The 16,419-nt window shown below is 41.6% G+C and overlaps 1 protein-coding gene across 1 annotated transcript; it reads right to left on the bottom strand.

Moving 5' to 3' along the window:
• Positions 1 to 928: 928 nt before the first annotated feature.
• Positions 929 to 16,070, bottom strand: LOC143287569 (adaptin ear-binding coat-associated protein 1-like). The gene is made up of 7 exons (XM_076595664.1): positions 15,969 to 16,070; positions 14,170 to 14,270; positions 12,618 to 12,722; positions 11,705 to 11,786; positions 11,023 to 11,131; positions 5,333 to 5,694; positions 929 to 3,949 (listed from the first exon to the last, which is right to left on the bottom strand). The coding sequence occupies exons 1-7, from the start codon at positions 16,058 to 16,060 to the stop codon at positions 3,892 to 3,894; spliced, it is 909 nt and encodes a 302-aa protein (XP_076451779.1). The 5' UTR covers positions 16,061 to 16,070; the 3' UTR covers positions 929 to 3,891.
• Positions 16,071 to 16,419: the final 349 nt, after the last annotated feature.

Below are 16,419 nucleotides of genomic sequence, written 5' to 3'. Positions count from 1 at the left end.
TATATATATATTTGCCTTAATTTTGATTTCTAAAATAAAAGAGACACACGTACTGTGTATGGAGAAGTTTCCTATCATGCTTAGATGGTTGGGCACATTTTGTGAATGTAAAATGTTTATAAAAGAAAAGACTTCACATATGACAACAAATATAATAGTGTTTGAGAGAAAAAGAAATGTCAAAAGTTAAAAGCAGGAAACAATTCAGACAGAGGTCCAGGAAATCCACGATTAGAAAAAAAATAAAAAATAAAAAGCACATGTACCAGAACCTGGTTAAATCCATCCAGTACTTTCAGAGTACTTGCCTATGGGCTTAAAAAAAATGTGAAACCTGGGGCCACACAGTCATCCACTGCACTTTACGGATGCCACAGGCTGAATAGCCCATCTCTGCGACGCTAACCACTTTGCCACGGCGGCTGGTCCATTTTCAAATATTTGTCACTCGATTTATTACTATTTCATTTTTTTTTTTTTTTTTGAATGAGTGAGACATGGGTGAGTAGGTCTTTTTAACGTTTTCAGTTAACTTTTGAAATTATTTTGGTTTCTTTTTGACTGTTATCAAGAAGTGATGAGTGTGCAGCCCTGAAATGTCCCTTTTGCAGTGGGATGGGCAATGAGCAACATGATTTGTTGATGTGAAGTGAAATGGCAGAAAGTAAAGGGAAGGGGTGCAGGAGAGGGGTATATAGGTGGGGGTGGGTCACAGACAAGATCGTGGTTAGTGAGGCAGTGAATCAGGTCTGGCCTTATCTCATAGAGCTGGCGTTCATATAAATGTGGTACACTCACACACACACACACACCTCAACCACCACCACCAACATGTACAACACACACAGACACTCATACACTCACAATAACCACACACACACATACACATACACACACATGAAAAAACAAAAACAAAAACGAACAGAACTACACAGAGAACTGAGACAGCTCTCATGTATATTTTAAAAGATGACACAGTCAATTGTAAACTTTAACATTACAGAGATATCATAAATGTATACATCATAATGGCCTTTGAAACACAAGAAACTAAAAGTATCTTCCCTGCACCAATAACGAACACAAAATCATGATGATGAACCAAATAACCAGAAAACAAATTCAGTTTAAACAAACAAAAACATATATCACAGCAGAAAACTGTACATATCCACTTAGTTCTTGCACACTCTATCACATTCTAGCATTATCACTGCAATTCTCATACTATGCTGGTAAGTACGGTTGATACATATATACAAACTACTCTCATTGTGCACATCTAAATTTGCACAGAACTAGAAAATGGTTAACTACTGCATCTTCTGACACAACTTGGGTTAAGATTTATTCAAGACATGATGGACAGAAAAGAAAAAAGACCAGACAAAAAAAGAATGAAAGAAATTATCAAAGACAGACAAAAAGAATACATTATTTTTTCATGCATATTATCATATGATTTACATGGAATGCTGATATATTTAACAAAAACGAGTTGAACATATTGATCATTTTCCTAGGTTTGTCTGCATACTGTCTGTCTGAATGCAAATACACATGACATAATGTGCTGGTCAGTTTGTCTGCATACTGTCTGTCTGAATGCAAATACACATGACATAATGTGCCAGTCAGTTTGTCTGTATACCCCTTTGTAAAATCAAAACTGACTTCAAGTGTCTGCACACTCATATTGCACAATTCTGAGTAAATCACTAAATAATAAAAAATATCACTTCATTGCACACCATCAAATATATGCCACAGAAAACAACACAGTATGTACCAACATACACTATGTAAAACAGAACTAACATGACACATGTTTACATTGTGTCACAATAAGAACATCAATTAACTCTCTACAGTTGCTTATATGAAGACATACATGTCAAACGCCTGGAAGAAGAGCAGTACAAACCTTTCCCATTCAACTGCTGATACTGAAATCATAAATGTTGTCTCAGAAGACAACAACAACAGAACATGGGATGCAAGATGTCTCTGCAAATGATTTTGTCACTACAAATGGGATCAAAACTTCTTCTGTTCCTCTCTTTTTTTTCTTTTTTCCCTTTTGTTCAGTTATACTTTGCTTCTCATGGAGACATGAAACATTTACTGTACCCAGTAAGCAGCCATGGCAGATTTTAATACAAGGGTTGCCCATCACCGTTTTGCATCATATGTCTGCTGAATCCTTTTTTTTTTTTTTTTTTTTTTCAAATCTTCCTCAAGTAGAAGTTTCAGGTTCAGTTTCAAGGAGGCATCGAAGTATGCTGACTGTTCCATATGTGCTACACCTACACCATATTGGCTGTGTCAACAACAACAACAAAAAAAGGAAGAAAAGCTTTTCAAAAATTAAAAAGGCAAATGCCTGATCTTCGCACGAACCCAATGCACTGATCAGGTTCCTTCACGCAGAAAGAAAGCTTGCAACAAAACAAATCACTTCCCACTTCCTGCAGGTAACTCTTCCCCCAAACCCCCAACCACCACCCCTCAAATACATACATATATGACAAAATCATATTTTTTATTTTCTGTGTGAACAACAGGAATGTTATGATATGGCAAGCAGGATGTGAATCCTTTTTGTGGGGAAAAAAACAACAACAAAAAAACTCAACCATACAACAGAAATGGCCACAGTTCCAACATGGAATGCTTACTAGTGTCCAAAACAATGATCAGTAACAACAGAATCTGTTCACATTTCAGTCTTCATATTGTAGATATTGGGAGAGACACAAACAGGCAGACAGAGAGAGAGAGAAAGAAAAGAAGAGAGAGAGAGGGGTGGGTGGGAGGGAAGAGGGTTCTACAGATGGAGGGAGAGATTCCAAGCCCTGTTGGATAAAGGAAATCTAGCACTAATGGAGGGTATGTGTTCCAAATAGTCTGATGCCCCTTGTAGTCAGTAAGATTTGGAAAACTGACTGCAGGGCCCTCAACATGTATGCCAGCTGGCATCTATCAACAATTCCATCATCTTTATCTTCCACTTAATTACACTGTTTGTCATTTAACAAATGACTAAACGGTTTGTCTTTTTACGAATGACTGAAAGATTGAAATATTGGCTTGTTAAAAAAAAACAACTCCAATGACACTGGACACTCCAGCAAAACTTAAATGAAAGGGGAAGAATATATGTATATATACATAAACATATATACTGTGTGTGTGTGTGTGTGTGTGTGTGTGTGTGTGTGTGTGTGTGTGTTTGTGTGTGGTGCCTGTGTGCTGCTGGAATTGTGAACAAAGCGCTAAGGAGAGGGGCTGGAACTGCTGGAAAAGAATTCCAGTTTACAATCCATGCTGTATATCACTGACATGAACATGATCTTGCAAAACCAAAAATGATAGTATTTTCTTTTCAACTCTTACAATACCAAACTCCTACAGTCTGCATGAAATCTAGTGATTCAAACACCGAATGTGATAAGTACTATGCTGTAAAACTGTATGACAAAAAAATATTGCAACTTCATCAATGGTAAAATAACAAGATTGTCTTTTCTGATTAAAACATGTTCAGCATCATCATCTACAGACACAATCCATACTGCATGGCAGTTTAAATCAAGCACAGAAAAAAAAACAAAAAACAACTCAACCCCAACAGCTCTTAAGTTTTGAAGTCTTACCACTAATCACTACATTAATACCATCTACCAATGTTCGTGAGATGAACTATTCACTGGTGTATAAACATACACTAAACATTTGGTGTGCAACCTCACACCAAAGCGACTCTCTACACTGCACTTTCACACAGACCACTGCACCTGTGGCACTCTCTGCTGCTGTATGACACAGACACTACTGCTTTCAAACAGACACACGCTCATCATTTTTACAACTGGCCTCCATCCATGCTGATCAGAACTGAACCCAGTTGCTGGCGTTGCTGGATGCACTGGATGCTGGGGCTGCAGAACTGAAACACATCAATTATCATCATCATTGTTATTATCGTTATTATCACTATTGCTGTTTAAGCGACAGAACCGTATCAGGGCTGAAAAACACTGTTAATGTTGATCCTTCCCACCATGAAAATTGATATCATTATCCATCCCATAGATCCTGAAAAGACAGAAACCAGAAGAAGAAAGTGAGGCACAGGTATGGGCATATCCATGCATAAAAACCTATGACATACCTTAGACCTTGACCATTCCAACAACCCCCCCCCCCCACACACACACACACACACCCTCTCTCTCTCTCTTCTCTTCTTTCTATCTTTCTGTCTGTTTCTCTGGTTTGCAGAGTTGTGAGTCATTGCAGACTACTGGGTGACTCAGATGAACACCAAGAGTTAACTCTTTCACTACCGTAGGCAACTTTACTTGACTGGACAGTGCACTGCCATAGGTGACTTTTGTCAACATTGAGGGTCATGTTGATAAGACCATTTTTTACATTGTAACAATGCTTGACAGCTGCAGCCAGTTTCCCCTCCAGTAGATCAATAACTAACCTTTGCTCCCTGGCCGAGTTGGAAGTGAACAAGTCCATTGTGTTGTTTTGACATGAACCGAAGCCTGTGACTGAGAGCATCGTTTCTAAGATATTTGGTGCCTGGGCAGTGTTTTCCACACAGAAACTTGGCAGTGAAAGAGTTAATGAGCATCTGACAATGAAGGGTGGAGAAGAGACAGCAGACGAAGATCATGAAAATCAGTTCGTTCAGAGACATGGAGGACCAAAATAGGTGGATCAGTTGACATATCAACTGAATGGGAGAGTTTAATTGAAATTAAAGAATCTATCATTGAAAACAAGGGAGAAAAATCACCAATCATGTGTAAACCCATTTGGAGTGATCCCAAGACTAAATCTCTTCACAGATATTTCTCATCATCATCATTATCATCATCATCATCATTATCATTTTCATTGTCATCTTTTATGAGCATTGTAACTGTTGATCAGAAACACAGAGAGCAATGGAAAAGAACAAAAAGAATTCCAACACAGAAATTCTAGAAGATGAAAATACTATTGATTACTGAAAGAGCCCCTGGCATTCCACACAGCCAACTTACCAGTTACTGGTGCCAGCAAAATCCTACCCCCCACACCCTGAACTCAACTCACCTGTTAATGGCACTGGCAAATTCACCCCTCCTTCCATCCCACCCCCAAAACTCAACTCACCTGTAAATGGCATAGGAAAATTCAGCCCTCTTTCCATCCCACCCCCTGAACTAACCTGTTCATGACACAGGCAAATTCACTCCCTACTTCCACCCCCTCACCCCCCCCCCCCACCCCCCCCCCCAAAAAAAAAAAAAAAAAAAAAAAATCAACTCACCTGTTATTGGCGCCGGCAAAATCCCCCCACAAATCCCCAGTGGGGGGCTGGGCGGGAGGAGGAGGGGCCATGGGGGCAGGGGCCGAGGACTGGCTGGGACTGGGGGCCAGGTCCAGCAACAGATCCACGGAGGAAGAGATGGAGGAGGCGGAAGAGGCGGAGGCCCCCCCACCCCCACCCCCAACCCCGCTCTGCATTCCGGGAGGCGGAGCAGAGCCGGAACCAGCGACCCCGCTCCCTCCCCCTGTTGAGGGTGGGGGCAGCTTGATGCCCCCTGACCCACCTGGTGGCGGGGGGAGCATGCCCCCCATGGCGCGAGGCTTTGGTTTCGACCTTGCTCCTCCTGCGTCTCCTTTCTTGTTCTGAGACATGGGGGTGGGGGGGAGGAACAGAAGTGAAAGGCTGACATGGAGGTCTGGGAGATAGACTGATATGGAGGGCAAATAGACAGGCTGATGTAGAGGGGAAATATACAGACAGGTTGATATAGAAGTCAAATAAACATCCAGCCTGAAGTCGAATAGACATACAGCTTGATATAGAGGTTAAACAGACAACTTGATATAGAGGTCAAATAGACAGATTGATACAGAGATCAAACAGACATACAGCTTGATATAGAGGTTAGACAACTTGATATGGAGGTCAGACAGACAGATTGATATAGAGGTCAAATAGACATACAGCTTGATATAGAGGTTAAATAGACAACTTGATACAGAGGTCAAATACACAGATTGACATAAAGTCAAATAAACATACAGATTAACACAGAGGTCAAATAGACATACAGATTGATATGGAGGTCAGATAGACGTACAGACTGATATGGAGGTCAAACAGACAGACAGCTTAATATAGAAGTCATATAGACAGACAGGTTAATAGAGAAATCAGACAGACAGGTTGACAGAGGAATAAGACAGACAGACAGGTTAACAGAGGAATTAGACAGACAGGTTAATAGAGAAATCAGACAGACAGGTTGACAGAGGAATAAGACAGACAGACAGGTTAACAGAGGAATTAGACAGACAGACAGACAGATAGACAGGTTTACAGATAGATTGCTGACACAGTAATCAGATAGACAGGTTGATAAAGACACTGGTTAAACAGGTTTATAGGGAAATCAAAGAGATAGGCTGACAGAGAAATCAGACAATTATATAATGATAATTTCAGATTCAGCTTCAAACAAGGCATCACAGCATGCATGTGAACAAAAGTTGAACCACATCTGCTCAAAATAAAACCATAAAAAATTTGCAACAAATCCTGCAGTACATGCTCTCTTGTTGCAATCACTTGCCTTCTATGTACCACTCATTTCATACTGTATTTACTTATTCATTTTCCTTTTCAAAAACATCACTTGCTTTCAGTATCTCCTGTAGATGTTTTTTTTTTTGTTTTGTTTTTTTGTTTTTAAACGAGATCTTCAAAAAGGAAATTTTCTATCTAAAATTACGTTTAAATAACATACTTACCATGACCCAACTAGTGCAGACTCCGGCAGGGGTCTGACATTCCTGTCCTGTGCAAACTACTATCCGCCTATGCAGAGAAAACGAAAGTACTACGGCCGATAACCTCCCGGAAGTAGGTAACCTCCCCTTTGTCCCCCTGGCTAGCGCCCTCCTTTGACGGCAATATGCCATCACCAGCGCAGCGAGCAGGGAGAACAGGAAGTGGGGAGGATGGGAGGGTCTTGAATTTGGGTCAAGGTAAGTATGTTATTTAAACGTAATTTTAGATAGAAAATTTCCTTTTAATTACACATACTTAACCGTGACCCAACTAGTGCAGAATAATGCGACAAGGTGGAGGGCACGCCTGTTCTACTGTCTGTGTGCTGCGATGGCCTGTTGTGCAATTACCACCGCCTCTTGAGCCATCATCCCGCAAGCATGTGACGTCTCTCAGGTAGAAGTCGATGACGGTAGCAGGGTTTTTCCAGTATGCAGCATCCATGATGTCTTGCAGCTGTGCTGAGTGCGCTAAGGCAAGAGAAGAGGACCATGCTCTGACTTCCTGTGCTCTGGCTGAGGAGGCATCAAGTCTCAATCCTTCTGTTCTATCGCCAGTGCGCTGCGATGGCCTGTTGTGTGACCACTGCAGAGGCAACGCCTCTTGAGCCATCATCCCTAAAGCGATAGACATCCCTCAAGTAGAAGTAGAATTCGATGAAGGTAGAGTGTACTGTGTCACCTAAGGATATTGGTGAAGGCGAAGAAGACTGAGGTCCGCAACTGTATTGTGGGAGAGGTCTGTAGACCACAGCTGTGCTGATAAATGTAGCGCAAAGAAAATCGGGTCGGTGTGTTGAATCCACACTTTACTGAGAGCCCTTCGAATCACAGGAAGGGAAGGAAACACATACCCTACAGGGTTGTCTCACTTGAGCGCGGTTGAGCGTCAATGCAAGGAGGTGCAAGTGTAAATAGAAATGTGTATAGATGTAGCAAGATATGGTATATATATATATATATATATATATATATATATATATACATACATACATATATATACATAAACACACATTATTTTTTATTTTATTGTATTTCATTTTATTTATTTATTTATTTATTTACTTTTTTTTTTTTTGGATAAGAAATCAAAAAGAATAGAAAGGGAAATATTGTGATTTATTTCCTGTTATTGTGTATAACCGGAAGAGAATGGTAATAGGCATGGTTGCCTGCAGAAGACTGTGTGCAAGTGTGGGGGGATGAAGAACCCCAAAGTTCAGTGGCTAATAGCCTGATAAACAGCAAGAAAGGTGCAGTTGCTATGCAAAGTTGTGTAAAGTCCATGAATGGGCATCAGGACCCAATGAGAAACCGAAAGAAAACATCGCTGGTGGGCAGCACGGGGGGCAGGAGTGACGTGCTGTGTTGGTGAAAGTAACTACAGCTTCAACCGCCTAGGTTACAAATGCGGAGTTGCCTCCCTTGGCGCTGATAATCGTCAAAAATGGAAAAAGATGGCGTCATTTAGAGCACATATCCCCTGGTGCGACATGTCCTCGCTGTAGAGGGAGGAGTGTCATGCTGCGTGTGAGAGTCCGTGGTTTGATGCCACCGTAACTGACACTGGTGAAAACGGCAAGGGGAATAATTATAATGTCCCTTAGTGCCGTGGGCATCCCAACCCGAATCGGTTGCCATCGGACGCGAGACAGTCAGGGCATGTGGCATGACGGCGCAGTAATCCAGTGTTATGGGCGTCGTGGACGAGGGGGTGACAAGTCCGTCAGCTTGCCGTGGGATGTGCATCCCCCTGTAGCTGAATGGCGGTCCGACCTCATGAATAGCTCATGCGAGAGGACCGACGTTCAGCTGTTGTGTGTTGACGGATAAAGGGATAGACAAGATTGGCCCGAGCACTGCCGAGAGGCAGGATCAAGTTATTAAGAGGCACTCCAACGTGGAAGTGCTGATATTAGTCTGGGTAACAGCAGAGTTAGGCAATGGGGCAGAAGAATCCAGCACTGCCAAAGTTCAAATGGGCCGTGCACGTACCTGCTCTGTGGGTGAGGGGCGGTGCAGGCGCAAGGTGTGGCACGGGGAAGCAGAGTGGTGCATAACTGCTGCAGCACGTTAGCGATGAGTTGCTGATTGTTTGGTTGAGCAGCTTGCTGAGACGCCATTAGTGGATGGGAAACAGCAGCAAATGGCGGTGTGGCAGATGGGGTCATCACCGCATAGCTTGGTGGGACCATGCACGCACCTGCACTGTAGGCGAGGAGCAGTGCCGGTGCAAGGGAAATAACTGCGGCGGTCAACGGCAAGGGTGCCAAAGCAGGGGTTGTCTCCCTTGGATCTGGTGCTCTGGACAAGGAGGGAGGTGCACGCGTATGGGCAAGCGTGTCCCCTAGTGGTCCACCTTCCTCCCTACACCAGGGGAGGGCATCCCTATGCACCTCGGTCGCCACTGGATCCAAGACGGTCGAGGCATGCCGCGTGGGGGGTCGCGTGATCCGATGTCACGGCCGCCACCACGGACGCATCGCACATAGGGCCCAGTCTAACGTGCGGATCCAAAACAAGCTGGTTTTTTGTTTTTTTTTGGTGGTGTTGTTTCCCCAAAGGGATTGTGGCACATTCCATTGGTGCAACTGTGGGTATGGGTAAAGAGATAGAGGAGGACAACTCGTACACTGCCGACTGGCAGGGCCAAGAAAACGCGGATCGCGTCGAGTGAGTTCGCGGAGCGATAAAAATGACATTAAAGGCAACACTGACCTGAGTGTGTGGCAACAAACCTCTAGAAGTCACCAGAGGAGGTGCTGGAGGTGGTGGAGGTCTGGAGTCGACCAGAGGGAGCGGAGGAAGTGGAGGAGGAGGCGGGTTGGCGTTGTTCAGAGGGCCAGGAGTAGAGGGCCCAGAGTGTCAGCGAATCAATTGCGATCGTGCCTTAATTTTAGCACAATTTCCCAATCGAGCTACATAATTATGTGACCTGGTTGGAGGCATAATTTGACAAAAAACAAGAACGCCAGAGAATCGACAGACAGGCAGAAAATACAAAAAAAACTTAGCCATATGAAGAGCACAGGAACAGGAGTCATGATGGCTGCCGGAAAAAGAGGGTGCTAGCCAGGGGGACAAAGGGGAGGTTACCTACTTCCGGGAGGTTATCGGCCATAGTACTTTCGTTTTCTCTGCATAGGCGGATAGTAGTTTGCACAGGACAGGAATGTCAGACCCCTGCCGGAGTCTGCACTAGTTGGGTCACAGTTAAGTATGTGTAATTAAATAATGTATCACCCCTGAATCCTAAAAATTCCCTGGCAAAGGAAGAGCACTTTATTTAAAAATACAAAATTCTCTGGCACTCAACACCAGTGCACTAGGTTTATGCACAGGTCAGGCATCAGCTCCTTTTTCTTTTCTTTAAAGTCAGATGTGGACTGGAATACACACCCTTTGACATCTACTTGAAACTGAAACTGCAACTCAAGTTTGAAATGAGGCGTCACAGCATGAAAATTGGCCTGTGTGTCACCATAGGCTGAACCAAATCTGCTTAAAACAAAAACCAGAACCAATGCACAAGTTCTGTGGATGTACAGATATTTTCCTTTTTGGTTCCCCTTCCAATGAGTGACATACTCCCAGTATAAGGGTGATGGTTGTGTATGTCATTGTGAAAGTCAGTCTCACTGCTTGTGTAGCAAACTAATAATTTGTCCATTCAAACTGCGTGTACAACTGCAGCTTTCCTCTTCCCTTGTCAGCTCAGCCACTTTGGTCTTTTGTTACTAACAAAGCTGAAAAAATGCAGACATTTAGTTGCAGACGATGATTATGATGACTGGATAACTGATAATGATAAGCATTTTTTTCATCTATTTATTTGTTATTGTGCTCTTTGATGTTATGAATCAGTCTATTTATTTATTCATTTACTTATTCATTCATTCATTTTAGGGGGGTCTGTATTCTTTTTTTCCTTTCTTTGTTTTATTTTTCCCATTGTTTGGTTTGGTTTTTCTTCTCTTATATGTACACAAGAAAGAAAGAAAAAGCTTGCACTGCCAGAGTCTGCACCAGTGGGTCACAGTACAGTAGGTGTAATTAAAATGAATAAAAATGTTATAAAAAAAACAAACAACAACAAAAAAACAACCCCTTAACAAATGCACAAGTTATGCAGTACAGATATTATTCTAGTGACATACATACCCCCAGGTTGAGTGTGATGGTCTGTCCTGCCTTAAAGCCCAGGTCCAGTTTGGGGCCGGAGGTCAGTTCCGTGGCTGCTTTCTCCGCTTCCTGCTCTTGTTTTATCCACCTGTACGGTGCCATAATAGACACAGCCTAGGTAATTTCTCTACTGGGATAAGAAAGTTACTCTGTTTCTGATTATATCTGTGTTTAACACTTATACTTGCACACACACACGTTTGCCCACGTAAGCACACACACATGCATGCACACACGCGCACACATGCATGTGCACACACAACCAATTTCAAGCAGTCCATGAGTAATGGACTTGATGCTGATTTACATCTTCTTAACAAACTCTGATGACAAAGTACAGGAAAGGCGAAGGAAGAGGGCCATGGCAAGCAGAGATGAGTTAGATGCAGAGTCTCCTACAGTGGGCAACCTACTATTCATTGTTCCCGCCATCTCTCCCGCCATTTAAAAAATGAACCCCCCCCCTCCCCCCTGCCCCGCCCCTCCCCCAAAAAACCCAAACAAACCAAAAAAACATATATATATATCTAAAGAGACAGACAGACAGAAATTATGATATATGCATGTGAACATATACATATCCACACACATACATCAACACTCACTCACTTTTCATCCAAGGCATACACCTGAAAAACACAACAAGCAAAAACATACTCACTTGAAGTGGTCTTGAAGAGCCACGTTCAGATCAAAAGAATCCGACCGGTCAGCAAACCCAATACCAATAAACGCACTCCTCCCTGAAAACACACACACACACACACACACACACACACACACATACAAATCACATTATTTTTTTGTTTCCAAGTACACTGCAACAATGTCTGACTGGTTTTCAGTCTGTCAAACGTGCGTTTCCTCTGTAAATCTGATGGTGCTTAAGCACATGTGCGTATACATGTGAAATGTCTGTGTTCTGCAGCACCAAGTAATTTGTATCAAAAGCTTAACTTGTTCAGTGCCTCTAAGACATCAGCTGATGACCTCCACAAAGTGTTGCCATAGTGCTTACAAGACGTCCACTGATGTCCTGCTTCTATTCCAGTTTTTCTTCAGAAGAGTTTGATTGAATGAACATAAACAGACTCAGTGTGTCTGGATTATAAACATACCATTTAAATGAGAATATGCCAGGTGGAAGACCCCTTTCTTCTTGACAATGCTTTGCTAAGTGGACCACATGGTGTGTATGTGAAAAAAGTTGGTTTGCCTCATAAGCTAATAAATTGTCTGAAACTGTGTCCTGCAAAGACAGTGGTCCTAATCATTTGATATTCACAACTTTGAAGGCTGTGCAGATGATTATGTATATGTATTATGATGATAAGAAATGTATCTATCTATCTTTTTTTAAGTGAGCGACTGTGAAAGGCAGTAATGGCGCAGTACATTTGTATAGCTTGGGAAGAGGGGGAGGAGAGATAAAGGAGTGGTGTAAGACAATAGGATGAAGGCCAGACAGGGTACATGAAAAGGACGTGGCTGTAAACGTCAGTGAACAGTCTTTTCACATGGTTCAACTGGCAGGTATGAGCAACATAACTGGAAAACAACAAATAAATTGTTACCACTTGGGTCTTTGATCTGTAGAACAAAGTAGCGACTGGAATCCATGACGGCTTCCACAGCAATGCCAGGATACATGTCCACAGGGCACTGTGCAAACAGTTCACCTGGAATCAGATACACACACACAAAAATTACCATCAAATTATATCACAATTACCAGCTGCCATGGTGAAGTGGTCAGTGTCGTATATTGATGACTGGGAGGAAGTGGATTTGAACCCCACCAGACGCAAGATTCATTGTGTTGTTGTTTTTTTGGCCCATGGTAAGCTTCTCCTTAGATCTCATTGTCTCCCTCTTCTCCCTTAACTCTGTGAAGAGTCCTTGGGGGGACGCACAGAAGAAGCATCCCACCAGATTCCTCCAGGTCTGTCAGTTATGTGTCAAAGCAGGGGTCTCTACAAATGGTTTTCCCATCCATTCTGCACTGCTGTCAATCCATCATTTTTTCTTCCCCTCCATTTCCCTCCCTAAACTGCTCCTTCAAGGATTGTTTTAGCAACGGCTAAAATGGGAAGACCTGTACCACAATGTCAAGTGACATATGACTGTACGTGGTGTGTAGCCTCATGGCTGCCTCTCTTAGATAGAGTTATTAGTGTCTGCCAGCACTGGGACAGCAGTAGATGAATCTGGACATGGTTGTATGGGGGCTTTGGAATGAGCAGCAAGAGGACAATGCCAGTGAAATAGCATTAATAACCTGCAAGAGAGTAATGCCACTGAAATAGCATGAACCGACAGAAAACACCAAAAAATAACCCCAGCAACAACAAACAGAATCACCCACATGCACACACCATTTATAAATTTAGTGACATGATACAATAGACAAGGGTCATTTTAGCAGCCTGTGCACTTTTCCTGAAATCAGATACAGAAAGGTACACAGTTTCACAGTTTCAGTACCAAGGAAGTGTCAAAGCATGCTGAGTGATCAATATATGCAAAACCACATCTGCTATAAAAAAAAAAATTAAAAAAAAGGACCAGAGGCCTGACCTGGGCATTATCCCAATGCAATGGCCAGACCTTGAGAGCCTAACCTGGGTTTGTATAAAACATCAACATGAAATGAAATAAAATAAATCAAATCAATATATATATATATTAAATACATAATAACATGAAAGGTGCAATGAAGTCAAATAACTGAAATAAATCTATCAAATAAAAATTGGCCATGTTAAAAAACAGATACATGCACATGCAACAATTTACAGTCTCTCAGACACCCAGACGCAATAATCAAGTGATATAATTTACGGGTACTGGTAGACATTGTGTCATATATTGAACAATAATATAATGGACCAGGATTAATGTTACACACAATCTATGACACTACCACTATTATGAAAACTACAACTACTTTTTTTCTTCTTCTCAAGACCTGACCGAGCACGTTGGGTTGCACTGCTTGTCAGGCATCTGCTTAGCAGATGTGGTCTAGAGTATATGGATTTGTCCAAATGCAGTGACGCCCCCTTGAGTAACTGAACTGAACAACTACTACCGCAACATTATTTTAATCAAAAGATTCCCACAGACCTGTTGATTTGTCCTCTAGTTTGATGAAGAGCTCCTTGTTGACAGCCACCACCCTCAGTCGACCTGTCCAGTCCGGGGCATCCAGTTTCCATTCTGAGGCTCTGGACAAATCCCAACAAATTAAAAATACTAAGGAATAAATAAAAATGTACATCTTGAGCATTATAGAGAGGAAAGCCAAAAAGCCTGGATACTCTTTTTTTTTTTCTTTTTTTCTTATAATACGTGTATTGTAATATATTTATAAACATGTTTTTTTCTGACCTGAGGTTAGACCAGTTCTGCTAATTATAGAGTTAAAACCATAGTTGAAATAGTCCTGATTTAGCCGGCATAGTCTTGATCAAGTAATGCTTCCAACACATTAACCCATTCAACGCTGCATCTGTCTGCTAGGTGGGCACAGCTGATGGCCATTTTCTGCCTGAGCCCACCTAGCAGTCAGGCGAAGAAACCTGTTCACCTAAACCAGTTTGTGAGCTCACTATTAAGTATTATACATTAAACTGTGAGGGATGGGAAGTAACTGGAACTTAACTTCCTTCCTCACAGGCACGTGAAGTTTTGCTCCAAAATTGTGTGTGTGTGTGTGTGTCCGGTTTTCCACATTGATATGGCAAAATGTCAAAGGCTTATGGCAAAGGTGGTGCTCGGATAAAATCATGATGGACTCGAGCAGCGAGTTCAACCCAGATAATGATGATTTTACTTATAATTCATCCGAAAATTCTTGGGAAAGTGAAGGAGATGAAATTAACAACAGGTCTGGTCAAAGTGGCAGATATTTTAATCAAGAAGATAGCCCACAGCCTTCAAAAACAACAGGACCTGGCATTTTACTATTTCTGTTTCTGATTAAAAAAAAAAAAATTAAAAAACGATTACAGGTAGAATATTGCATCCCTTGTATTGAGACTTCAGCACCTTCTGTCAAAATTATATTTCAATGATTATGTGAAACTTGGTAGTCAATGGTTCAGTGGTTGCTATAAAATTGTGTCTGAAGTGAAGCATCCCTCCCCATTGATGCAGCCAGGCCCAAACATGCCAGGCTTGGAGGGCTGCACAGGCAGACCTTAAAAAGCTTAAACTAGTAAAAGGGTTTAACCAAACAATAGCAAAGCTTCCAATTAAAAGAGGAAAAGCAACGATTGAAACGTAACATATAACTGGCTTTCTGTATTAATTGTAACATATAACTGGCTTTCTGTATTAAGCATTTCATGCATGTGCATCTTCTATCTAAGGCTGCTAGTAACCTGCAAAAAACATGTTACATATACCTACCTATCACATAAGCATGAAAAATAATGGAATTCTAGTATTGTCCAAGGACTTTTCTGTCTGTCTCTGTCTGTCTGTTTACTGTATAGTCAATCATATTCTTATTCCTTTTCCCAATCCTGTTATTAAAAAATGTAACAATAACATCAAATAATAAACATTACACATGCATACAATAATTCCTGGTTTATTTTGTTTTGTATTTTCCTGAATTCTAAGCCTTTTTGCAGAGTGTCATTTATGAATCTTGTTTCCCCTCCTCAACCCCATCCACCACCGCCCTCCTTCCCCAAAATAGTAAGCAATCTACTCATTTCGTTAAGAAAAATTATCCAAATTTGAATCATTGCAGAACAATTTGTACTAGGTCCAATTCCTGAACACTAATTGAATATCAGACGACGCACACCCCCTTCTCTCCTGGCTTCCTCTGTTAATCAGGGAATATGCATAAACTGCGAATAAATAATTGCCGAAAATTAGAAGATGGTTGTATTCTAGCTATTCTTCTGTACCTGTATCCTCTATTCGACGGGCGCGGAGGAATTCTATATACAAAGACTTCATTTTTCACACATAAAACAGATTCGTAGCCGCTGTCGGCCATGCTGGCTGTGTACTGCAGAAATTTTGGATTGGAATAAGAATGACTGAAAACTTCTCTTTTTATTAAGTACTTCAACGAAAAGCAAAATAATCCATAATATAATTTATTTTTCAGTAATACATCTTTTCTGTTATATCAACAAAAACAAAAAAAAAAAAAAGAAAGAAAGAAAGAAAATGCATACAAATGAAGAGGCAAAAATAACATGAATTATTTTTGGAAAAGTGGGCGTGCATTTGAGATGGGAAGTAATGCAATAAAACTAAAGGGAAGTAATGAGCTTCAGTCTGGTTTCGTATGTGGTCATACTAATGGACACAAGAACTGAGATATCAGTGTCTATGATCCAGTACATGAGT

The sequence above is a fragment of the Babylonia areolata genome, chromosome 11, assembly GCF_041734735.1.
Source record: "Babylonia areolata isolate BAREFJ2019XMU chromosome 11, ASM4173473v1, whole genome shotgun sequence".
Classification (NCBI taxonomy): Eukaryota; Metazoa; Mollusca; class Gastropoda; order Neogastropoda; family Buccinidae; genus Babylonia; species Babylonia areolata.
This window is presented reverse-complemented; position numbering and strand designations above follow the sequence as displayed.

Excerpts from the sequence above, each read along its gene's own strand:
- LOC143287569 (XM_076595664.1), bottom strand. The coding sequence starts at position 16,060 with ATGGCCGACAGCGGCTACGAATCTGTTTTATGTGTGAAAAATGAAGTC. Across the intron at positions 11,132-11,704 it reads GCTCTTCAAGACCACTTCAA|GTGGATAAAACAAGAGCAGG; the intron begins GTGAGTATGTTT and ends GGCACCGTACAG. Across the intron at positions 3,950-5,332 it reads TTTGCCGGCGCCAATAACAG|TTCTGCAGCCCCAGCATCCA; the intron begins GTGAGTTGATTT and ends GATGTGTTTCAG.